The sequence below is a fragment of the Gossypium raimondii genome, chromosome 13 (genome assembly GCF_025698545.1).
Source record: "Gossypium raimondii isolate GPD5lz chromosome 13, ASM2569854v1, whole genome shotgun sequence".
Lineage (NCBI taxonomy): Eukaryota > Viridiplantae > Streptophyta > Magnoliopsida > Malvales > Malvaceae > Gossypium > Gossypium raimondii.
Window position 1 is genome coordinate 57,542,406 of NC_068577.1, and position 24,225 is coordinate 57,566,630.

Genomic DNA, 24,225 nt, shown 5'->3' on the forward strand with positions numbered 1-24,225 from the left:
AATAAAATTTACAAAAAATACGATAATTGAAATGAAATTAGTTGAAATCAATAATATTATTAAAAATGTAAAAAAACTTATAAAACTTATAAAAATATTTTAAAAAGTTTTAAAATATTTTTTATAAAATATAAAAAGTATTTAAATTTCAAGGTTTTTTTCAATTACTTAAAATTTAAATACCTTTTTAGTTTTTATAACAATTTTCAATTTTATATATTATTTTGACTTTTAAATTTTAAAATTATGTATTTTAGAATTTTATTAAAATTAAACTTTTTAAATTTGTTATATATTATATATTATATATTATATATGATATTTTTTATTTTTTATTTTTTATTTTTTATTGGCAAAAAACAAGCCACATGACACTTTTCTATTCGCCAAAGTAGCCTACCAGATTTTTTTAAGGGCCGCTACAAAATGGAAAAAAAATAAAAATATTGATACTTTAAATGCTAAATTGGGACAAAAAATTTAAATACAAGTAAAAAAAGAAGATTTATTTTAAAGACTAAATCATGAATTAAAAACCAAAGTAAAAAAATTGATAATAATAATAATAATAATAATAATAATAATAATTAAATTTCATTTCTTAGTATTGTAGAAAACAAAGCTTCGATAGATAAATAAAATCTTAAAATTTTTTAAAAGAGAAGACGAGCTTTCATTGCTTAAAAAATGTCTCATCATATGGGTTTTACGAATACAAGAATTGAGTAGACGTGAATGACTAGCGGTAATTAAGTAGATTTCGAGAGAAGCAAATTTTGCGCCTCACATTCTAGTGGGATTAATGAAAGAGTTTTCGATTGATCCCGAGTTTTTCATGTTGCTTCTGTTAAAGTTACCAACCAGATTCGGTTAGATAGTCGATTATTGCTATCTAATTCTAATTGTGCCTATGTGAGTTTATAATTGATTCTCTTCAATTTCTTAATACCAACAAAAAAAAAATCTCTTCATCGTTACATAGGAGCAATGAGAGATCTTGTCACGTTTTCGCGATTTTCTCAATCATACAACACATTAGACTATCAAAGAAACCAAACCTTAACACAACGAGCCTCTAAGCAAATATTCGTTTCTGTAATAATGAAAACATCTCTGATTTGAAATAACATATGCAATGAATACTTAGTCAAAATAAATTCTCGCAAACTCGAAGGAAAAATCCATAAGGACTTGGAGAATTCAAGTTGCCAGAAACTCACGAAGCCTATGAGTGATAACCACGGCGAAGCTAGAGAGGACAGGCGGGAACCTAGCCTCCAAAAATGAAAAATTGTTCCTTTAGTTCATTGAGTATTTGTAAAGTTTAAAGTTAATTTAATGTAAAATTATAATTCGGTCTCCTCCTAAAATTTAAAATTCAATTATGTTCTCTCTATAAAAAAAAATTTATAGTTTAATCCCTCGACATTTGTAAAATTTTACATCAATATAGTGTCGAAATTACAGTTTTAACTCTCTAAAAAATTTATAATTAATTTTAAATTTTTACTTCGACAACAAATCATGAATAACATATAAATAAATTATTATTTCGTGGAAATTGATGGAAGAATGGCATCAACGTGACATGGACCTCCATCAAATAAAGTCTATAGATATGAATAAATAGCTAGGGACACAAAATCTTTAGGATTATTATTGAGTGAAATCTCTAATGCTTTTGTAGAGATTTATGATTTATGGGAATTTTGGACAATTTCGACCTCCTTTTTTCTTTTATTTTATCTAAAAGAGCTTATAAATTTGGGATGTAAATATTACATTTGATAATTAGAAATATTTTTTATAAGAAAGCATAAGCATGGCATAGTTTGAGGATGGAAAATTTTTATTTATGTTCTTTAAATTTTTAAAATTTAAATTAGTAAATGTGAAATTATAGTTTTACCCTTAAAATAATAAAATTTGATTTGATTATTTAAAATTATAAAGATGCAACTATTTAAATGGTGAAATTACATTTTACTATCATAAAAAAATAAAATTTAATTTCGACCTCCCTTAAAAAATGGCTGCCACCACATAAAAGCATGTATTTTATCTATTTTCTTATCTTACGGAAATATATAAAAAGTGATAAATTAACATTTAATTCCTGAATTTAGCAATTTTTTTTAGTTTGATAGGAAAAAAAATGTTCATATTTGGCTCAAAATTTGATAATTTTTTTAATTTGATCCTTAAACATGGATTTTGTGATGACGTGGTATAATCTCACAGTGTCGCATCATCTTCCTTTAAGGAAATCCAAGTTCGAAGATCCAAATTGAGAAAAAACCCTACCAAAATTTGAGACTAACACAGACACAAAAAGAACTACATGGACCAATATGAGAAATTTTATCAAGTTCAAGGACTAAAAATTATTTTATAAAAAAAAAAGGAATATACGATTCGATGTGATTCTCTATGTATTTCCATACTGAGCACTCTCTCACTCGACTTCATAGCGCGTCAAACGTGCTTCCTCTCTAGAATCATAAACGAAGCGGTTAATAAAAATAATAATTAAGAAAGAAAAAAGCCAATTAAAACGGTGCCGTTTGAAGGTCACCGCTCCGAGCCGTCAAGTATTGAGCAAGAAAAACAAAATAAGAAAAAAAAACATTGAAATTGTTGAAATTCTAACCTCATACCCAATTTAGACCAAAATCAAAGACATTATCTCTCTTTTCTTCTTCTTCTACTTCTTCTCTCTCTCTCTCTCTTTTAATTTTCCAACGACCAAACCCTAAATTAATCCCTCTGTTAATTCGTTTTCGCGATGGTTTAGTTCGAGGTTTTTCTTCAGATCCGATCCGCCTCAGGTGAGTTCCTTTTTATTTTATTTTATTTTCGAATTTTTTTTCGGATTTTTCCTGGTGATTTTTCGGGATTAATTGATGTAATCATCTTCTTGTTTGACGATCAGGTGCTGTTTATTTTCATCTCTTTTTTTTGTTATGGAATTTTATTTTTTTGCGTGTTATTAATGTAATTTTATCTGTATTTTGAGAAAAAAAATGAAATACGACGGGAAGGGAAAATTAATCTGAAACTGTAAATGTAATACAATCTAAAAGAACTGTTTTTTTCTTAATAAATTTTAGAGAAAAAAGGGTAATTATACCTTTGAAATTGATTTGAGATAATAAGAAGTTGATTTTCTTTACGTTTATCAGTATCCGTGGGAATTTTATTATTTGAAAGACTATGCTTTTGAGGGTTTTAATTATTTAATGTTTTTAAATTTTGGGAAATATTATTGTCCTTTGTTGATTTGTAGAATGTTTGGGTCGGCTGTTAATTATTTTAATCAAACGAAGCAATGTCTGGGTTTACTATCAATTTTTTAGTATACTAGGTTGAGGCTAATAGTACTAGTTTTAGGATGTTATTGCCATTTGGAAGTAGGTCCAGTGTTACGCTAGATTTTGCAATAAATTTTGAACAATTTTGACTGATCATGAAAGGATAAGCGAGACACATTCGTAAGGATTTAAACTTTTGTGTGTATTTGGACTGAATGAAGTTGCCATTTGAGGACTGAAGCACTTTGAAGTATATTCAAGGAAGTCATTCTGGTTTAGAGATTTTAAATTGTACTTTTTATAGCATCGCTATGTTTTGTGAGAGTTTCCTCCAGATTCTTTGGTGATTTTCTAGATCTTGGTCATAGGTTTTGCAATAAGCCAAATGGTTTAATAAATGCTTTCAGTATTTTGGAAGATTTGATTCTTTCCCACCTACATTATAACTATGTTGTATTTGATTTGATTCGATTTGTTTTAGCCAATAATACGTGGCTTAGTCTGCATTGCTGGTTACGTGTGCATTGTGCAGATTTAATGCATTTTGACGAATTATTTTGGATGGATGATGATAGTGCAGATAGATAAAATGTCTGCTCCTTCATCTAGGGAGCGCGCACAGCGTCTTTATGAGAAGGTATATCTTATATTCTCTATAAATGAGGTTCCATTTTAGATCCTGGTCATGATGTTTACATATGGCATCCTCTGCAGAATATCGAATTGGAAAAAAATCGTAGGAGATCTGCTCAGGCACGAGTGCCTTCAGATCCCAATGCCTGGCAGCAGATGCGTGAGAATTACGAGGCTATAATTCTTGAGGACCATGCTTTTTCCGAGCAGCACAATATTGAATATGCTTTGTGGCAGTTACATTATAAGCGGATTGAGGAACTAAGAGCTCATTATAGTGCTGCAGGATCAAACACGTCTCAGGGTGTGAAAGTTCCTCCGCGGCCTGATCGACTTACAAAAATAAGACTGCAGTTTAAGACTTTCCTTTCAGAGGCAACAGGATTTTATCATGATCTAATTTTGAAAATCAGAGCAAAGTATGGACTTCCATTTGGGTACTTTTCTGATGATTCGGAAAGCCAAATTGTTATGGACAAAGATGGGAAGAAATCTACTGACATAAAAAAAGGTTTGGTGTCTTGTCACCGTTGTTTGATATACTTGGGAGACCTAGCACGGTACAAAGGATTATATGGAGATGGAGACTCTAAATCACGCGAGTATGCAGCAGCTTCAAGTTACTACTTACAAGCTGCATCGATTTGGTCATCAAGTGGGAATCCACATCATCAGGTTTTTCTTTATTTTCCTGTTAATACATTATGCTTAACTTTTATGTCCCAGCGAGCTTTTTGCACCTGCCTTGAAGTTTTTATGTTCATCTATATTTTGATTCTTAACGTGGCCATTGATCACCTTATTCAGCTAGCTATATTGGCATCCTATTCTGGAGATGAGCTGGGAGCTGTTTATCGATATTTCCGAAGTTTGGCAGTGGATAACCCCTTTTCAACTGCAAGAGATAACTTGATTGTGGCATTTGAGAAGGTATAAATGCAAATTGTAGTTTATATTTTGGCATTTGGGTTTATACATTTACTTTCAGACAGCATTTGTCTTTACTATGGACTTGTGGATGTGTATTATAGATGATTGGTTAATGTACGTTTTTGCATCTGACTATGACATTAAGTTGCTGGCGTAGTTGAACATTTTGATGTTTGTTTACCTTCTTAAGCATTACTTAGATGTCTTTGAAAATTTTAGATAACTGCAAACCATTAACCTTGTCTAAGGTGGTTTTCTGCAAAGGTACTCATCCGTGCTATATGCATGGGTTAGTTTAAGTTACAATGTGAGATTATATCAACTGTTACCTAACGTTTTCATCTATGGAGTTTTGGGACGATATTTAACTGTGTCAAAGACATTTCTTTTTCTGACGTGGTAATCCAAGTTTGAGATTTGTTTACTTTTATTCTCATAAGGTTTCTTCAATTGTTAAGAGTGCGATAACTAATTGTATTTATATGCGACTGATTTGACAATTGAGTTGTGAGCGGATTTATTATTTATATGCTAGTACTTGGATATGTATACAACTATAGAAATTGTATAAATATGTTTGTTTTTGTTTGCAGAATCGTCATAATTATTCACAACTTCCTGGAGATGTTAAAGCTCCTTTGGTCAAGGAACCTGCTGTACGGTTATCTGGAAAAGATAGGGGGAAAGCAGAAGCAAAACTTGCATCTAAAGAGACCAATATGGAATCAAACGCTGCTAGAGAGAAAGTATCTGGTGTCCAGGATGCTTTTAAATCCTTCTGCATTCGATTTGTGCGGCTTAATGGCATTCTTTTTACACGCACAAGGTATACTTTTTCAGAAATTTATTCTCTATCATTGACCAAGTTTTCTGGGCTTTGTGTTCTAATTGAAGCTTCCTTTGTGCAGTCTTGAGACGTTTGCTGATGTTCTTTCTCTTGTTAGTCATGATTTATGTGAACTTCTCTCTTCTGGGCCAGAAGAGGAACTTAATTTTGGCACAGATGCTGCTGAGAATGCACTTCTCCTTGTTAGGATGGTTTCCATTCTTGTATTTACAGTTTACAATCTGAAGAGGGAGAGTGATGGTCAAACATATGCTGAAATTGTGCAGCGCACTGCGCTACTTCAAAATGCATTCGTTGCAGTTTTTGAGTTGATGCGACATGTAGTAGAGAGATGTTCACAGCTCCGGGATGTTTCTTCAAGCTACACCTTACCTGCTATTCTTGTTTTTTTAGAGTGGCTAGCTTGCTGCCCAGATGTTGCAGTAGCTGGCAGTGATGTGGATGAGAAACAGTCAATGACTAGATCACTTTTCTGGAAACATTGCATATCATTTCTGAATAAGATCTTGTCAATTAGGACAATGGGCATTGGTGATGATGAAGATGAGACCTGCTTTTTCAATATGAGTAGGTATGAAGGAGAAACTGAAAACTGTCTTGCATTGTCGGAGGACTTTGAGTTGAGAGGGTTCTTGCCACTTGTTCCAGCACACACTATTTTGGACTTCTCAAGAAAGCGCTCCTTTATAAGTGAAGGTGATAAGGAAAAGAAAGCCCGTGTCAAGAGGATCTTAGCAGCTGGGAAGGCTCTAGCTAATGTCATTAGGGTTGATCAGAAAAATGTTTGTTTTGATTCAAAAGCAAAGAAATTTCTTATTGGTGCTGAGCCCTCTGAAGATGTCACATTCAGCACTTCTACCTCACTGGCAACTAATGGTGTGGGGCATGAAACCCCTTCTGAGAAGTCAGTTAATATTGGAAATGTGCAGCCAATCCCGCAACCTAGAATGGTTGAGGAAGAGGATGATGATGATGAAGTGATTGTTTTCCAGCCAGCTGTGAGCGAGAAGAGAACTGAAGTGGTTGGTCCAAACTGGCCCCCCTCTGAGGCTTTGAAGCATGATCGAAGTAGCGCTCCAGGTGATGTCAAATTTTATGGCAGTACCATGTCTGGTCCTCCTGCTAGTCTTCATCAGCATAATACATTTGATGTTAGTTCTCCACTGCCTGTATCTGTTGGTAGCATTGCCCCTCAGCTTCAGCAACCTGTTCATGTGCAATCGTCTGGTTGGTCAGTGGAAGAAGCTACTTCTCTGGCTAATAGCTTAAAAGGTTTGACGATGCTGGAGAATGGGCATTTAACAAAACTTGGGTTGCAAGATAATGCAAGCCTGTCTCATCCTACAGCTCGTTCGGTTGGTTTCCAAAAACTACCCATTAGTGCCAGTGCTGGTGATATGTACTACAGTCAGATGAAAGTGCCAGATACTGTGTTGCCATCCAGAATTGATGCTATTGTACCATCTGGAGTTACTGCTGATGCTTTGGCTGCTAAAACTTCCTCCGCTTTGCAAGTTGGGATGCGGAAGAATCCAGTTAGCCGCCCGGTTAGGCATCTTGGTCCTCCACCTGGTTTTAGCCATGTTCCTTCAAAGCCACAGAGTGAATCCGTTTCTGCTTCACACTTGGAGAACCCCCTGATGGATGATTATAGTTGGTTGGATGGGTATCAGTTGACACCATCATTGAAAAGCTCTGGGTTTGATAGTTCCCTCAATCATGCATCTCATGCAGATCCCAATTATGTCAATAACAGCAGCAATGGTTTGAATGGAATGGTAAGTTTCCCTTTCCCTGGGAAACAGGGTCCAACAGCGCAGTTTCAAATGGAAAAGCAGAAAGGCTGGCAGGATTACCATACTCTTGAGCATCTGAAAAATCGACATGAACTGAAGTTGCAGCAACAGCAATTGATGAATGGAAACCAGCAGTTTACTGCACAGCCTGAGCCGTATCAAGGACAATCAGTCTGGACAGGTCGTTATTTTGTGTGAGATCAATCTGGTAACTTTGCTTTTCTACTCATTTTCTACCTCTTGATTTTATAGTTGATCTTGTTTGTTGCTAAATTTCTTTACGTAAATCTTGTTCCATCTAAACTTGTTTTTTCCTTGAAGTTCTTGAGTTGAGAGTGATTCCTGTTGTACTGCATCCGTTTGCTGCCAAATTCAACTCCATCTTTGAAGCATTGTCAGTATTGAGTTTTTGTTGGAGCATGGGTGGCCTTGGCTTCTAGTGGGCACTTGCCGTTAAACAAGTGAGTATGCACCTGATTATTTTTCTCTGATCATTTACCGATCACTCTCCTCTCTTTTTTGTGTTTCTTCGTATGCTCTTAGCAATTTTTCTTTGATAGTTTCCCATTTACTCCCTCCTCTGTTTGCAACAATAATGAAATTTGTTTGTCCGTATGCACTTGGTTAGAGTAATGCTTATAGCCGTTCTATATTTAGTGCCGAAAAATACTCGTGTCTGTGTAGAATGTCTGATTGTGTTGGCTTGAATTTGGTGCACGCATACATGTTTTCCTGTTCATCTCAATAGAAGTGGTTCTTACTGTTTGATTTTTGCAGATTTCGAGGAAGATTGGGGAAAACCATATTTAAGACGCGAAACTTGTAAGGAGTAAAATGCCTTAATTGGTTATTTGGGATGGAGATAAAAACGTGTTAATAAGATCATCTATCGGGTTTGGGGCTATGTCTTGAAGAGTTGGTTGGAAAAAAAACTTGGTTTACTATCCTAACTATCTATCCAATGCTCATTTGCCTAAGTTGCTGTTAAAAGTCGGCAACCGGCAGCTGAGACTAAAGTATATGATGTGTGCTCGACCCAGTTACTCTGTGGATGAGCTTCAGAGGTGTCGTTGACATGTTTATACGGGTATGTTGTGCATACAATTGTTGGGATTTGGGATTATTGGTGGTGCTTTTGAGTAGCAGAATGTGTGATTTATGTATGTTTGCTACATATACATACATAATATATTTATGGTTGAAAGACATGTTTTTAGGTTCATCATATTGTTATTAAGCATTTATTACTAGTTTGATATGAGTTATGGTGGAACACATAAACACTAGTTTGTCTTCTTTTTTTATGGTTTGAAGTTAGGGTTTCACTCAAAACTTTCAGTGTAACGAAATAAATCTATGGAGAATTGCGCAGGTCATTGCATATGCAGATTTTCTTTTTTATATATACACATTTAGCCATGCTTCTATTGACATTCAGGCTTAAGGGCCCAACAATGAAAATATTATTTTTTGTGTTTATTTGATAAAAACATCCTTGTAATAATATAATGGTTAAAATGTGCCATATGTTCCTGTACTCGTAAATTTGGAACATAATCCCCTACTCATATCTCAAATTTTAAGTTTAAAATTATTTTGTTAAATACAGGTTAATTATAACATTTATTGAATATTTTTTATTAAAATTGTCATATCAATTTTTAAGGAACTAAATTTAAAAAAATCAATTTTGTGAAGAATATAAAATTTATGACATTTTAATCTTATATAATTATTTTTTAATATTTCTCATTTTATTATAATAGTGAGAGATCAATCGTACACTTATTCACTTGGATCATAGCCAAGGTGTTTTTATTACACTGCGGAGGGCTCTTTCTTTTTGGGTTCAATGAAACTGGCTAAAAAAGTCGAGAATGTATTGGTTGACCTCGCTTGGTTTCTCCATGCTGATGAAATGGTCAACACCTTCCAGCACCACCACTTCCTTCAAACCTGGCACATCTTCTTGGAACCCACCGTTGTGAATGTAATCCTTCATACCAGGCACATGGTAAACCAGATCCTTATCCCCCATCAAGAACTTGGCTGGTGTTTCGATCTTACAACCCACCCATGGTTTCAATAGTTCCCAGTTTCTGCCATCAAAAGCCAACACCCAAAAGCATCAACACTGCTTACGAGCTAATACACACATACCTGTCTAAATTTCTGTAGAAGTTGAGTGGACCAGTGAAGCCCGTTTTCTGGAATTGGGTGACGTAGTAATTGGCTTCTTCCTCAGATAACCAACTAGGCAATGTAATTGGTTCATCCAATGGACGTTTAAATAGTTTCCCTTTTGGTAACAGCACCGGAAAATCAGTAAGAAATTCCTTCTCGACTCTATCCGTACTAACCCATGCAAATTCACCTTCTATTTCTCCATATTCCTGTAATACACACACGTCAATTAGTTCTCAGTTGTAATAAGAAAACTGTGCTAAACTCAGGATTTAAATTATGGTCGCGGATGTGGGCATCGTGGTTGGACAAGATAAATATCGATTTCATAGAAAAAAAAAAAGTCTACGCTATTAGTTTTTGTGGTGATTTAATGGTTATACGTTAATTTGATTAATTTTAGTTTTTTTATTTTTTAAATTTTAAAATTTAAACATTGACTTAAAACGATGAGACCAATTGAATCGGAGATCTGAAAGGTCTGATTTACCTGAAATCTAGAGATGTAATGATCACTGCCATAATAAGCTCTCCAAAGTTCAACAGGCTTGATATTCCGATCAAACCTCAAAAACGGCACACTTAAATTCACCAATGCTTTCACTTTATCAGGCCTAAACAGACACAAAAACCATGCTAGTATGGCTCCCCAGTCATGCCCTACCACGAACACCTTCCGTTCATGCGGATCCAGCACGTCTATCAACTCCACTAGATCGCCGACTATGTGGAAACAAGTGTAACTGTCGACTGACTCTGGAATATCCGAGTCGCCGTAACCTCTCAAATCGGGAGCAACGGTTCGGTAACCCATGTTAGATAAAGCGAGGATTTGGTGACGCCATGAGTACCAAAGCTCAGGGAAGCCATGGAGGAAAAGGATGACCGGACCTTTACCTTTTTCAGCTATGTGAATGTTTATGCCATTCACCTCAACCATTCGGTGCTGTATCGCTTCCATTATTTTTTTGCTTAATCCTCGTAAATACCTTGATTTTTCTGGTTTTCTGCATCGTCGTCTCCATGTGCCTTTTTATAGTGCTGATGGATGAGAAGAAAATATTATAATCAATAATAATAAAGATGAAAGGAATCAAGGATTAACAAAGTAAAATAAAATATTATTACTATTATTGCAACAATTAATTTTAAAAACCCTCAAAATATATTAAAGAATAGGGTAGGGTTAAATCGAGTTAAAAATTTTAAATTAGTCCAGTTAATAAATTTTATTTTAGCAATCGAATTCAATGTGAAATTTTCTTGAATCGAGTCGAAAAATTTCGAGTCGAGTTAACAAATTATATTATTTATACTTAATGCGTTTACATATTAACTAGTAGATGAAGTACGATTATTTAACTACATAAGTAAGTTTTATCAAAATAAGTTTTGCCTTTTTTTATTCGGATTTTGAATAACTTAAATTGAGCATATTCGAGTTAAATCGAAAATTTAAAATTTTTTATTCGAGTTGATCGAAATAATTTAAACTATTTAATTTATAATTTAAATTTTTATCAAAATTTTCAAATTAAATCTGATTTTACTCATCCTATTAAAGAAAGACCTAAACAATAAAATAATTATCATTATTGCACAAATTATTTTTTCTGGTTTTATTAGTAAATGGCTTAAAAGCAAAGTTGACTTTCAATTTTATTTATTTATTATTTTTAATAATATAGATCTCGTTTAATTTTAAAAACAAAATCACATGTGGCCTAATCTAATAATTCATTAATGGAAATAGTTAAACACTTTGGTGGATTGTATTTTTTATTTTTAATAATATAGGGACTAAAATACTATTTATTTTGAAATGGACTAAATTGCTCTTAACTCTATACTACAAGGACTTATAGGTATTAATTCCAAAATTATTGGTTAGTGAAAATGACTTCTTTTTGGTTTCCTTTTTCTTCTTCTTCTTTTTTTTTTTTAAACCTGAGATTAGTTTTAATTTTTAATCGCTCAAGTCGTATGATTTTTAGGTATGCCTAATTTGATAAAATTCAAAATGTTATTCTATTAATAAATATATTTTATTTTAATTCAAGATATATTTTTAAATATTAAAATAAAATTATCGAACCTTAATTTAGTTGATATCGTTGCTATTACAATAATCAAGAAAACGTGAGTTCAAACGCAGTTAAATATGTTTTTCCTTCAATTAAGCTTGACCCGATTTTAAATGATTAACCCAAATCCATTTTAGACCGGCCCATTTTTTAAAGTTATTTAAAAATATTTATATTATTTTTAATTTAATATTTCATAATTTTGTTTTTAGTTGTTAAAACCTTATCTGTAGGCATCTTAACATTTTTTTTTAATATTTACATTATAGTATTTTATAACCCGAGCTATAGGATGTCACATTCGTTGCTGGAACAACTATAGTCAATCAGACAACATATAATCATTTATACATGCAATTCAATATCAAACACATTCAAATCATGTTAAACAATCGATTCCGAGTCTTAATTGTGTTGTAAAAAAAATCGGTTTGAAAATAGTTTTTTTGCTCAACGAAAATTATAATTTTGAAAATCGAGTCGGTTTGTTCAACTAAACAGCTTTCTCTGTTTTTCTTGTACCACAAACTGCTTCAAGTGTGGGCTCAATCGATTCGAATCAAAACACAAAACTAAAAATAGTTTTCTTTGTTTAAGTGCGAGAACGTAAAATATCTTCTCATGTAGAAACCGACAGAAATTGTTATTCCGAAAAATATATTTAATAGTTGAAAATAAATTATCTCTAGTTTCGGGCAGAGTAACAATATCTTAAAATTCTATAAATAGCTTTCAATTAGAAAAACGAACTCGTAGCCTATCTAAGAGTATAAAGGGCGACAACCTTAGTTAATAATACTAGGGTTTGTCATCCCCTCATTAACATTAAGAGCTTTTGGGCCTCTCCAATTACAAGTATTTCTTGACCTTTTAACCCAATACTTTATAATTTGATTCACCCGACATTTGTTTTTCTACTTCCAAAAATAATCATCTTAATATTTTTTTCAATTAAATAATCTTCTCAACACAATTCTAATTCCGTTAAAATCATGACGACTTTATAGTAAAAGAATCTATGAGAAAATATATTTGATATTTCTACATTCAATGGTTCAGTATGATCAAATGATTTAATTCCATTTTCGAACTTTATTTAATTCAAAAAATATATATTCATTTTCAGGTGCAAGCGTCGAGGCTATGAATCAACACAAATATAGCGGTGTACTGCAAGTGTGACAGGTCAGTTGTAGTATTTATAAGTGTTACAATGGACCACATCGAGTATTTCTAGGATCAAACCCAAGAGAATTTAGATGATAACGTGATTAATAAGGAGAAAGTATGCAAACAAAAAGTCTAGTTGGCTAGTTGCTAAATATTATAGTACGACAATTCATATTGAAGGGGTAATTACACTACTTAATTATTTAACACTAAAAAGGACTGAATTGCAAAATAGTTAAAATTACACAACTAACAATTTAATGAACTAAAATAGTTGGTTGACTTCCATGTTGATTAATTTTTGGAATAGGGATCTAAATGGCTCAAACTTTTAATTGGTTCAATTTTACCTTTCGGTCACCATTTTACTAAATTAGACAATTTAGTCTGATTCATCTCTTTGTCTCACTCAACTCAATCGGGACAACCAAATTGGTTCTTGATAGGCTTTCCTCTTGGTCTCACCTACCTAAATATTCACCTAGAGTCATCAATTTTAAAATTTTAAGTTTATTTGATTTAGTCCAAATTTTACGATTTAGTCCCTACATAAAAAACTAAGCAACATTCCATCAACCAACCACCATATATTTAGTTACCACTCATCATCATCATCATCATCATCATCATCATCATCATCATGCAAACAACAATCAAACACATGCTCAAATGGTTCGTTAAAGGAAACACAAAAGCAATGTTAGAGGAATCTAAGGAGTTTTTAATGGATGCTTTGAAGAGGATGATATCAGCAACAATTGAGGTGAAAATGCAGGTAAAGTTAAGATTTTTATACTTTTAAAGGTAAACAAGGTGGAAACATATTGAAGGATTTGAAGAAAAATCAAAATACAAAGTAAAACTTGAGTACTTAATTTCAAAGAAAAGAAAAGTTATAGTAAAAACTAACAAAACTAACAGCTACACCAACTAAGCTCAAAAAAGTAAATAACTATACCTGAAAATGGAGAAGAAGCTAACAACTAACTAAAAAGATTAAATAAAAGTTGTCTCATCTAAGTTAACAACCAAAAGGTCTTTTACACAACTAAAAATTCAACATTAACAATAACAAAATTACCTTTAAAATGTGTGTTGACTATAGTTGGTGTTGGACAAAAGATTACCCCTACAATATTTTTCACCTCGTTAGGCAATGGTGTCACGGCACCCTAGACAATGGCACACTTGTGGCTTTTGAGGTTCTCAATGTCGCGACATCCTTGGTGGTGACCCCGATTTCATCACTTCACATCCTCAATGACGTGGCTCTTTCAATAATCGGCTCCATGTTGATTTTTCATTGAAGTCTTGCACCCTCGAGGCAAAGGATCTCGATGTTGCAACATCCTAGCATTAATGTGGTGACACCCATGTCAAATGTTGTTTTTGTCAAGGTCGGGCCATTTTCGTCCCCCTAGACCAACACAAACATATCGTTGGGTTCCCCATGACACAATTTTGCCAATTTGGGTATCAAAATGAGTAAAACTAAGCAAATTGATTATTCATAGTAAAAACTAAAAATCTGGAAAAGATTCATAAATTGCTTAAGAATAAGCTCCATGAGTGTTTTGGAGAGCCGAAATTGACATATCAAATTGCGATAGATCAATCTCTTCACCCCACTTGAACCAACCTCAACCTGACTACCTCTATCCCTTGTTGACACTTGGTATCAACTACTTCTCTCCCTCTTTCTATAAACTAAAACTTATTGGATACTTTTGTCTCTCTTGGTCATTGTCGTCGCTCGTTCAACTTTTGTTTCGATCGTCACTCACAATTTATTTATTCTTTATCTCTTTTTGTGCTCCATCCATATTGTCGGCATAATAAAACTTTCCTTCCTCATGGTGTCCAGGACGCTAGCTTATTAGGTGTTGTTTGTCCTTGGCTATTTGTATTTTCTTTATTAGATCTTCTATGGGTTTTTTTGCTTACACGAGTATTGATACATAGCCTATAGGTACCTATACCTACATACCTAAAATTTTGGGATAAGTTGTTTTATGTTTGAAGTGGAGTATTGAATTATATTTACTTGTGTAATTAGATTGTTATTCATGGGAAAAGTCTATCGAGGTTCGTAATTGTGCTTTGATTAATCAATGATCCTTCTTGGCGCTCGATGTAGCACCGCTTATTTGTAATTATTGACAGTCTAAGAAAGGGATGTAATGTGGCCCTTTTCGTTAGGGAGATTATAGTCTTTTTACTCTCAGTCGTTTGTGGCCCAGTCTCTCTCTCAGCCGTTACATGACCAGTGGCAATATAACCGTCGGTTCTCCAATTAATTGTTTAGTAAATAAAAGGAAACTTTACTTGAAATTGCATTTACCAATGTGAAACATATAAATGTTTAAGGTAATATTTGGCAACATATTTAATTTTACATCTTGTGCGAAATCAGTTAAGAAAAAAATCGAATCGGTTGATTAAATCGGTTCATTCCTAAACAAAAAAAAAACCAATGAACCACTAGAAAATTAGTTTAATAAATAATAACGAGTAAAAATCATCTTAAAGTTGTAAAATTAGATTTTTGGTATTTTTATGTTTTATTAATTTATATTTTAATGAGTTAAACCGGTTCTACCATCCGGTTGAGCTGACTTAATTACCGGTCGGTTTATAATTTATAGATTAAATAATGTGGACCCTCAAAATCCAATCTCATTCATATTTAGGCCCACATCCTACGTAGAACCACCTTTCGTGTGGGTCCCACTTAGTCTAATTTGACTCCACTGTGACTATATAAAGAGAGACACATGCACACAGAACTTATACAAAACATTGTAATAGCCTTAACCATTATACTAATATGGCGGATATGATTGGAGTTATCTCTCTTTCTCAAGCCCCTAACTACTCTTCCGACGATGATTCCTCGTCGGAAAACGCCCCTTTGAGCGGAGGATCTGTCTCCGGCTACGTTGGAGTCAATGGCAGTGGTGGTGATGGTAGTGGGTCTTCCAAGTCTAAGACTCCTACTGCAATGGTCATTGATGATCACCACCCTCAGCCAAGGGCTCCGTCATCGGGAGCCACCGCTAGGAAGCCAAGAGGAAGACCTGTTGGATCCAGAAACAGGCCCAAACCAGCGGCTGTTACTGCTAGGGACGGTGGTTCATCTGTGGTGCAGCCTGCGGTCTTGGAGATCACTGCTGGTGCTGATATTATCGAAACTATTATCAGCTTTGCTCGAAGGAACCGTGTCGGCGTTTCTGTTGTTAGCGCCACTGGTTCCGTCATGAACGTCACGCTCCGTCATCCTCTTTTTAACGCGCCGTCTTTCTCACTTCATGGATCTTATGGATTACTCGCTATGTCTGGCTCTTTCATGGCCTTTAACGGTGCTCCTTCGTCTTCCAACAGGACACCACAATCAACTTTTGGTGTAACTCTTGCAGGTACCCAAGGTCAACTTTCTGGTGGGTTAGTGTGGGGGAGGCTGATGGTGGCGACGGAGGCGACTGTGGTGTTGAACACTTTCGTCAACCCTGCTCTTCATAGGCAACTCCCATTTGAAGTTGAAGATCGTCGTCATCAAGACATGATCATGCCTAGTCTTCGTGGTAACAATGGTGCCGTACTCGGCGGCTTAAGCAGCTTAGGTGGCAGTCACGGTGTCGGAGTCGGCTCCGGCCTAGGTGGCGGTGGCGGCCTCGGCCTCCGCGGTTCTGTTGGTGGTGGTGCAAATGGGTTCCGCCCTGCTTATGGCGTTGCAGCAGTACCCCTTCCAATGAATGGCCAGAGCCAGATGTCTTCTGATGTTTTGCAATGGGGTCCTTCCCCACGTCCTTACTGAAGGACGTGTTTGAAATTTCCTACAGATTTTAAGGCCTTATGTTATGAATAAATATACCCTCTTAATCTCATTGAAACTTTGTTTCATTGAGGTTTTGAAAGGGTATATACCTTGGAAGGTTTATCTTCCATCGAAGTGTGTGTTTTTGTTGATGTTGACCCGATTGTTTCGGGGAGTCTTTCCAGTGTGATTCGAGTTAGCTCGAATAGTCGTCTGTTTTCAGTTTATTATGAATTAAAGTGTTGTCTGAAATTAGTTCTCAAGTGCTGGTGTTCTTTACTTAACAATGCCATATATGCTTCAAATATCACCAAAAGCAAATGTTTTTTCTTTAACAAACTAAAAAGAAATTATTAATTACGAAATAACAGTAACAACAGCAAGATTACACAATAGAAAACGTTTATCTAACCATATCTGGTCAAGAACCATTGAACTCGAGTGTCAATAGGAAAATCTTTCATTAGTTTAGCCAAAATATGAGGAGCACAATTCACCTTCTTTGGTATCTGCTTGATTTTCACTCTCTACTCATGTTCGCACAGTTCTTGAATTCACATTACTAAATCTCTATTCGAATGCCCTCTTATGCCACCATGAATATCTTTGATAGCTAGAGCACAGTTAGCCTCAACAATAACATTTTCCCAATTAGGATTCCACGTCAACTAGAGGCCATCGTAAATTGTCCAAAACTTTGCGTCTACCGAACACAAATATTAAGATTTCTTTAGTTGGTCAATGGTGATTGCCCGCACATGTATGATTCATTTATTTAGCCACTCTATTTATTCATGGATAACCCCTCTTCAAATGAAAAATTATTTTTCAACCCCTTAAAATTTATTAAATTATAAATTTATATATGATAAAATTACACTTTAATCTTCTAAAAAAACTGTTTAATCCTTTTCAAAAATAATAATATCATAAACTAATACATAATAAATTATATTTTAATCTCTAACAAAAATTATAATTTAATTAAGATCCTTCTTTAAAAAAAAAATTTACCCCTACCTTTTATCGCTCTCAACTAAGTTAGGAGAGAGAACTTCCACCAAATACAATACCACCACATTAAAATTTCGTTTAAAAATTTCCGAAAATATTAGAAATCCCTCGATAACCCATCCTTATTGGACTCAAATGATCAACTTTATAATAAAATCAAATTGATTTGAGTTTCAAATCATTTGGTTTTATATTATAAATTAAAATTTTAATTCAATTTTGAATGATTAATTAAGCTTTTAACTTCTAAACTGAAATTAATTTTAATAAAAATCTAAACATTTTCAAAATTTTCATGTAAAAATAATAACAAAAGAAATGCTATATTAACAAAAAATAAATCCAAAAATATAAACATATCCAGAATATAAATAAAAAGATAAATAATCTGTTTATTTAATTATACAAACTTTTTGGGGGCTGAAATGCTATACAAGACTTAGAATGTAATTTGTTAGTTAATGGAAATAATTTATCAAAGTTACAAACAAATCCTTCCCTACCAAGTCACCAAGGAAGAAGATACAACGCCGAGATTACAGTTCCTGGTTAATTGACTGTCTCCTCTTAAAGATGACTGCATAAACCGATAGATACGAATTTCGACAATGTCGTTATTTTTGTTGCAGAGAAAGAAAATACTGTACAATACAAGAACCAAATACATGGATTCCGGTTTATCTTATTCTTCGGTATAAGGTTTTTATTAAACACTTCAACTTCGTAGAAAATCACTTCTGCCTCGAACTCATCAAATGCTCTTGATGTTTTTCTGCAGCAGCCTTATTGGCAGCCTCACGTTTGAGCGTTCTCTTTGCTCGTCTCCCCAATGTACTTTTTGTGGTTTCTTTATTCTTAGGCTCGCATGAGGACCCGGCACCAGTGGAGTCCTGGAAATTGGATCGTTGAACAGGCCTGGCTTCTTGGCGCCCTGACCTTACGTATCCACTATCACCCCATCTCCGATTGCCGATGCGGAGACTCGGTGAATTGGTGTAATAAACTTCATCTTCTTCATCGTCCTCATCTTCGTAAGGATAATAATCATAATAACTTTCCAGATTATCATACACCTCTTCGCGTTCCTCCAGCACAATCAATGGTTTAAACCATGTGGCTCTAAGAAGTAAGCAAACACTTTCCTCGAACATGTAGTCATGGATTCTGTTAAAGCAAAAGGTGAAAAAAAGTCAACTACCGGGATATGGCAACAGAAACGAACCGGACTTCGGTGAGAAATTCAATTATTCTACAATTATGTTTGGCACAATAACTCCCTCCCTTTTCAACTATCTCCAACTAGAGGCATATCTCATTAAAAAAAGAAGGGGAGATGGAGGATTCGAAGATTACCTGCCATCGAGCGAACGATGAACATCTAGGAACTCAAATGGATGTTTACACTGAGGGCAAGTGGGCATCTGACTGTATGTTGCCCATTGAAGGATGCACGTCACACTGCAAGAACACACATCAAAGCACACATAAGAACTAAAATCCCATGACTAAAATATGTTACATATGTCAAATGAAGCACATAAACACAAGATTTACAAAAACGAGATAGCCCAATTTTTCCTAACATTGATACTCTGAGAAGTTGAGAACAGAGTTCCAAAAATGAATAATAATAACAATTGTGATAGCTAATCTGCAGGCATGAATTAATAGATGAGAAGTTGTTCCGAACAAATAGACATAAAATAAGCACACAGTTTTCTAGTTCTTTTCTAAATTCTCGTCACTCTCAAGGCAGGAAGAGTAGCACAATTAGGAAGGACCGGCTTTGATGAGTGAGGGAAGAGTACTTTTATGTTGTTACATAAAAAGCGAAGGCAACATGTGGGATTGCTCAAATTATAGAGGAAAACACATTGTCATCTATGAAAACCCAGATCTCATTCACAAAGTTGGATGAGTAGCATGATTACCAAAGATCAGGTTCGATGAGTCGATGAAGAGTACTTTTATGCCTTCGTATAAAAAAACAAAGGCAACATTTAGGATTGCTGAAATTATAAAGGAAAATGGTTTTTGTCATAAAATGAATTCTATATAGTTTAGTAAATCTAAATCCTAAAAAATGGGATTTACAGAGGGATTATAGAAAGGGTTACGCTGTAACAAAGTTCCCAAATTATGGCTCAAATTCTAAATTAATCCCTAAACTTCAAAACATTTTAATTGAATCATCAAAGTCATGCAAACAGAATATAACCGAGTCATTCCGATCCGTCGATCTAGCCATTAATCTAACCCTAAACTTTGAAATTTCTGGCGAAATTAAATAAGGCTCAAAAGTGTTAGAAGCATGGAAACAGAACATAACCAAGTCCTTCCGTTCCGTCAATCTAGCGGTTAATCTAACCCTAAACTTCAAATTTTCGAGTGAAATCAAGAAGGCTCAAAAGTGTAAGAAGCATGGAAACAAGAACATAACCAAGTAAAACCAGATAGCAATTAATGTCAAATATTGATAAGAGATAGGGTTAGACAAACCAGTAAGCATGCTCGCAACCCTTCACGAGTGCAGTTTCCTGCAATATTATCTTATCTAAACAAATCGCGCATATTCCACTGTGATTTTCGCAACCTTCTTCAACAACAGCCCCTTTCTTCTTCACTTCAATCTAAATCAAAACCGAATAATCCAAACAGCAAATTCAATAAAATAAAATGGAGTTCTCACAAAGAAACCTCTATTGAATTACCAAAAATAGCACGGTAAAAAAAACTACACAGCTGAATAACCATTAATCAACAATTTCTCCTTTTATTCCTTTCTTTTCCTTCCAGTTTTCTCAGCAACCAAACAGCATAATTTTAAAAAACACTTAACTAGCGTAAATTACAAAATATAAAACAGATCTGGTTCTAAAAACTATATTTTCAAAAAAATAAATTAAAAAGAAAAAAAATAGTACCTGATCTTGAATCGAGAGATCGGGAAGAGCGTTAACTAGTTGTTCACCGTTGATCTCGACAGCTGAAGTCATGATTTTGATTTTTTTTTTAACTAAATCTAAAATTTTGCTTTCAAATTTACAGTAAACTAAACTAACAAAAGAATTTTTAGTTTTATATGGAAAAAAAAAGGTAAAAAAATAATTAGAAAAATTAAAAATAAAAGTGTTCTGAGATGCCGAAGAATTATTCTTCTGATTCCAGAAAGAGAGAAAGAGGACCCTCTTTGGAAAAATTATTGCCCTATCAAAGAGGGGTCGAAATGTGGATGGCAAAAATGTGTATATATTTTATTTTATTCATTTTTAATATAAAATGTTATTTTTTGGTCAAATTTTGTTAGGTAAATTAAACCTAAGATCACTAAATTATTAGTTAGTTTTAGTTTTGATCACTTAATTTCGAAAAGTTATAAAATAGTCGTTGAACTAGGGAGAGCATTTGGTTTTTTTAGTCATTTTTTTCTTAAACCGACCATGATCTACAAAAACCGACCCAACCAAATTAAAGCTCAAGAATCGACATTAGGTTAGTCGGTTTGGTCAATTAACCGACTTTAGTTATTACGCTTGAATAATATATTTATTTTTATAAATTATAAATTATAAACATATTACAAATAATTAAAAAATATTAAATTAAGTTGATTTTTCGATTGGGTAGATTTGAAAGTTTTAAAACTGATAAACGATCGGAATAATCGCACAAACCATCCAAATTGGAATCAACTAAATCGATTGACCTAAAATTGCTCTCCTTTATGTTGAACTATTTGAAAGTCTTCATTTAAGTTACAGGGTTGTTAAAATCATTATTATATGGTTATCTCTATTCGCACTACTTGCACCAATCGAAAGCTCTTTTTTCTCCTTATCTTTTACAATTTAGTTTTTTTTTTTTATGAAACATCTTTGAATGTCACAAATTTGTGAACAAAAATCCAAACAACTTTCTTTTCTAATCTTCAACACTTACCATTAGATCAATTTGAATTTAATGTATGTTATTTTACTCGTCGATTGATACTGACCCACATATCAATCGTCGAATAGTCGCTTAGAGATCGCTAGTTGAACTTTAAAAGAAAAACATAACAATCCAATTACTCAAAAAAAAAACTTTTGATTATTTAGTGACTTAAATGAAAACTGTCAAATAGTTTAATGACCATTTTGTAACTCTTTAAAGTTGAGTGACTAAAATGTAAACTTATTAATAATTTAGTGATCTTGGGTGTAGTTTACCCTAACAAAATTTCACCAATAAGATTATTTTTATTTTTTAAGAAAATGTTGTATTATTATTATTATTATTATTATTATTATTATTATTATTAATTCTTTTAACTTTTCTTCTAACAACTAAACCCACATAGTAGGGGTGTAAATTTCGGGTAAAACCAAATTAATTCGGTCGGGGTCGGTTAATAATTTTTTGGAAGTTCGGTTAACGGTTAAATGGGTTCAAAATTGGTTGGTTAACCGAATTAACCGAATTTAATAAATAATATTATAATATATAAATATTCGGTCGGTTCGGTTAATTTTTTGGAAATATAAATTAATCGGTCGGTTAAGTCGGTTAATTTTTTATATGTTTTATACTTGTTTTAACCAAAAATAAAAAAATATATATAAATTTCGGTTAATTCGGTTAACCGACCAAATTAACCAAAAAAGTTCGGTTCGGTTAACAGTTAAGGGTTTAAAATGGTCGATTAATTCGGTTAATGGTAGTTCAGGTCGGTTAACCGATTGAACACCCCTACCACAGAGTTAGACCAACTCGGCAACTCAGTCATTTGAGGTTGCGTGTTCCATCTTTTGTTTCGTCCCATTTTAGGGATAAAACAACATTGAGTCCCTAAACTTGATAAAGTTTTTCAGTTTGGTCTCTAATTTTTTATAGATATTTGTCTTAAAAGTTGACAACTTTTCTCAATTTGGTTCCTAAATCTGGATTCCATTAAGGTATGGTTACATGTCACTCTCTCAAAATTCATGTTATCACCCGAAAATTAAGTATATATAAAATCTAAAAATACCAAGGAAATTATAAAACTTTCAAATTTTTGAAAGTTTCAAGTGGTGATGTGCATAATTTTACAATGACAAGCAACATCCTACTTTAACAGAATCCAAGTTTAAGGACTAAAGAGAAAAAAAATTGTCTAATTCCAAAACTAACTTGAACCCATAAAAAATTCAAAGACTAAAATAAAAGCAATTGCTAAGTATAAGGACTAAATGTGACTTTATTCCATTACTTTATTACATTGGATTGGATAAACGTGAATGTATTCCGCGTTCTTTATTCTCTTTATCGGAAATCACGAGAAAACAAAAATAAAAATCAGTATTGACTGAGAATTGGATTTAGTTGGGAATTACCCCTTTGGCCCTTTGACGGTCGTAGTTTTCAAATATTAAGGCCCCGTTCTTCTCCACGTTTGAGAAGGACTTTTTCAATAAAAAGTAATTTTCTCTTAAATGGAATGAAGAACAGCCTCCTTTCAGGTAAAAATTTCACCATCAGAAAAGGGCTTCTCTCCAGATGAAGAAGCTAAAAATTTCTCCTTTTCTTCAGCTTGAACTGCTTTTGGATGATAATTGACCAAATTAACCTGTCTTCTCCCCCAAACGTTCTTTCCCCTCTGCTGGTGGAATTGGAGCATTAATTAAAAATAAAAGATAATTTTTATAATAATAAAATTGTGTCAATATTTAATTACAAATATTTAACTATTATATTATTATATTTAAATATAATTTATATATTCTAATTAAATTTTATAAATAATTAATATTAATTACTTAGAAATATTTAAAATTAATATTATATATTAAAATATTAAAAATAAGTTATAATAAATTATTTTTATATTATTGCTAAAATATCATAATATTAACTAATTTAAACATTATTTAAATACATATTTGTTACTTTATAATATCATGTCTAAAATGGACATTTTATTATTCAAAAGTACTTTTTGACAGTAATATCAAACACTCAAATTTTTCAAAAGTACTTCTCAAAAGCACTTTTCCACAGCATTTTTCAAAAGCACTTTTCAAAAGCAATGAAGAACTGACCCTAAATAGGATGTCCGTAAGTTTTATAAAAACTAGGGATAATCATAAATTTAACCCTTAAAATTTATATTTGTATCAATTTAGCTGTTATTATTTTTATAGCTAAATTTGGCCCTCGACCTCTTAAAAAGAGTTAAATTTGACCATCAACTTTTTGAAAAATAGTCGAATTGATTTTTTTAATGAAAATACTGACTAAAATATTAAAATTTTAAACTGAACAACCCAGATAGCAATTCATATGTACTTTATGTTATTTTTAATTTTTATGGTTTTTATAATTTTAAAATTATTTATTGACGTGACATATAAGATAAATAATGTTATGTTAACTTAAAGTGCACGTGGACTGTTACATAGGTTGTTACGCCAATATCTTTAAA

General features: G+C 33.1%; 4 protein-coding genes across 6 annotated transcripts; 2 read left to right on the top strand and 2 right to left on the bottom strand.

Moving 5' to 3' along the window:
• The first annotated feature begins 2,640 nt into the window (after window positions 1-2,640).
• LOC105782491 (nonsense-mediated mRNA decay factor SMG7) lies at window positions 2,641-8,900 on the top strand. Of its 3 annotated transcripts, none has more exons than XM_012607252.2 (8): window positions 2,641-2,828; window positions 3,844-3,948; window positions 4,026-4,619; window positions 4,752-4,874; window positions 5,468-5,700; window positions 5,783-7,725; window positions 7,839-7,978; window positions 8,295-8,900. In XM_012607252.2, the coding sequence occupies exons 2-6, from the start codon at window positions 3,877-3,879 to the stop codon at window positions 7,713-7,715; spliced, it is 2,955 nt and encodes a 984-aa protein (XP_012462706.1). In that variant the 5' UTR covers window positions 2,641-2,828; window positions 3,844-3,876; the 3' UTR covers window positions 7,716-7,725; window positions 7,839-7,978; window positions 8,295-8,900. The 3 variants fall into 3 exon arrangements, with proteins under 3 accessions (XP_012462706.1, XP_052482830.1, XP_012462708.1); XM_052626870.1 differs by having other exon boundaries at window positions 3,887-3,948; XM_012607254.2 differs by having other exon boundaries at window positions 3,892-3,948.
• Window positions 8,901-9,233: 333 nt separating this feature from the next.
• On the bottom strand, window positions 9,234-10,717 carry LOC105783065 (uncharacterized). Its single transcript, XM_012608251.2, has 3 exons — window positions 10,192-10,717; window positions 9,678-9,910; window positions 9,234-9,616 (listed from the first exon to the last, which is right to left on the bottom strand). The coding sequence occupies exons 1-3, from the start codon at window positions 10,660-10,662 to the stop codon at window positions 9,367-9,369; spliced, it is 954 nt and encodes a 317-aa protein (XP_012463705.1). The 5' UTR covers window positions 10,663-10,717; the 3' UTR covers window positions 9,234-9,366.
• A 5,065-nt stretch (window positions 10,718-15,782) lies between these two features.
• Window positions 15,783-16,769, top strand: LOC105783063 (AT-hook motif nuclear-localized protein 17). The gene has a single exon (XM_012608250.2). It carries the CDS (start codon window positions 15,783-15,785, stop codon window positions 16,767-16,769), a length of 987 nt encoding a protein of 328 aa, XP_012463704.2.
• Window positions 16,770-18,134: 1,365 nt separating this feature from the next.
• On the bottom strand, window positions 18,135-21,015 carry LOC105783066 (hypothetical protein). Its single transcript, XM_012608252.2, has 4 exons — window positions 20,708-21,015; window positions 20,283-20,413; window positions 19,137-19,241; window positions 18,135-18,947 (listed from the first exon to the last, which is right to left on the bottom strand). The coding sequence occupies exons 1-4, from the start codon at window positions 20,777-20,779 to the stop codon at window positions 18,515-18,517; spliced, it is 741 nt and encodes a 246-aa protein (XP_012463706.1). The 5' UTR covers window positions 20,780-21,015; the 3' UTR covers window positions 18,135-18,514.
• Window positions 21,016-24,225: the final 3,210 nt, after the last annotated feature.

Coding starts and splice junctions, on each gene's coding strand:
- LOC105782491 (XM_012607252.2), top strand. CDS start 3,877: ATGATGATAGTGCAGATAGATAAAATGTCTGCTCCTTCATCTAGGGAG. Junction 4,620..4,751: donor GTGGGAATCCACATCATCAG/GTTTTTCTTTAT, acceptor CACCTTATTCAG/CTAGCTATATTGGCATCCTA. Junction 4,875..5,467: donor TGATTGTGGCATTTGAGAAG/GTATAAATGCAA, acceptor TTTTGTTTGCAG/AATCGTCATAATTATTCACA.
- LOC105783063 (XM_012608250.2), top strand. CDS start 15,783: ATGGCGGATATGATTGGAGTTATCTCTCTTTCTCAAGCCCCTAACTAC.
- LOC105783065 (XM_012608251.2), bottom strand. CDS start 10,662: ATGGAAGCGATACAGCACCGAATGGTTGAGGTGAATGGCATAAACATT. Junction 9,911..10,191: donor ATTACATCTCTAGATTTCAG/GTAAATCAGACC, acceptor TGTGTATTACAG/GAATATGGAGAAATAGAAGG. Junction 9,617..9,677: donor TTCTACAGAAATTTAGACAG/GTATGTGTGTAT, acceptor TTTTGATGGCAG/AAACTGGGAACTATTGAAAC.
- LOC105783066 (XM_012608252.2), bottom strand. CDS start 20,779: ATGACTTCAGCTGTCGAGATCAACGGTGAACAACTAGTTAACGCTCTT. Junction 20,414..20,707: donor ATCTCTCGATTCAAGATCAG/GTACTATTTTTT, acceptor GTTTTGATTTAG/ATTGAAGTGAAGAAGAAAGG. Junction 18,948..19,136: donor CATCGTTCGCTCGATGGCAG/GTAATCTTCGAA, acceptor TTGCTTTAACAG/AATCCATGACTACATGTTCG.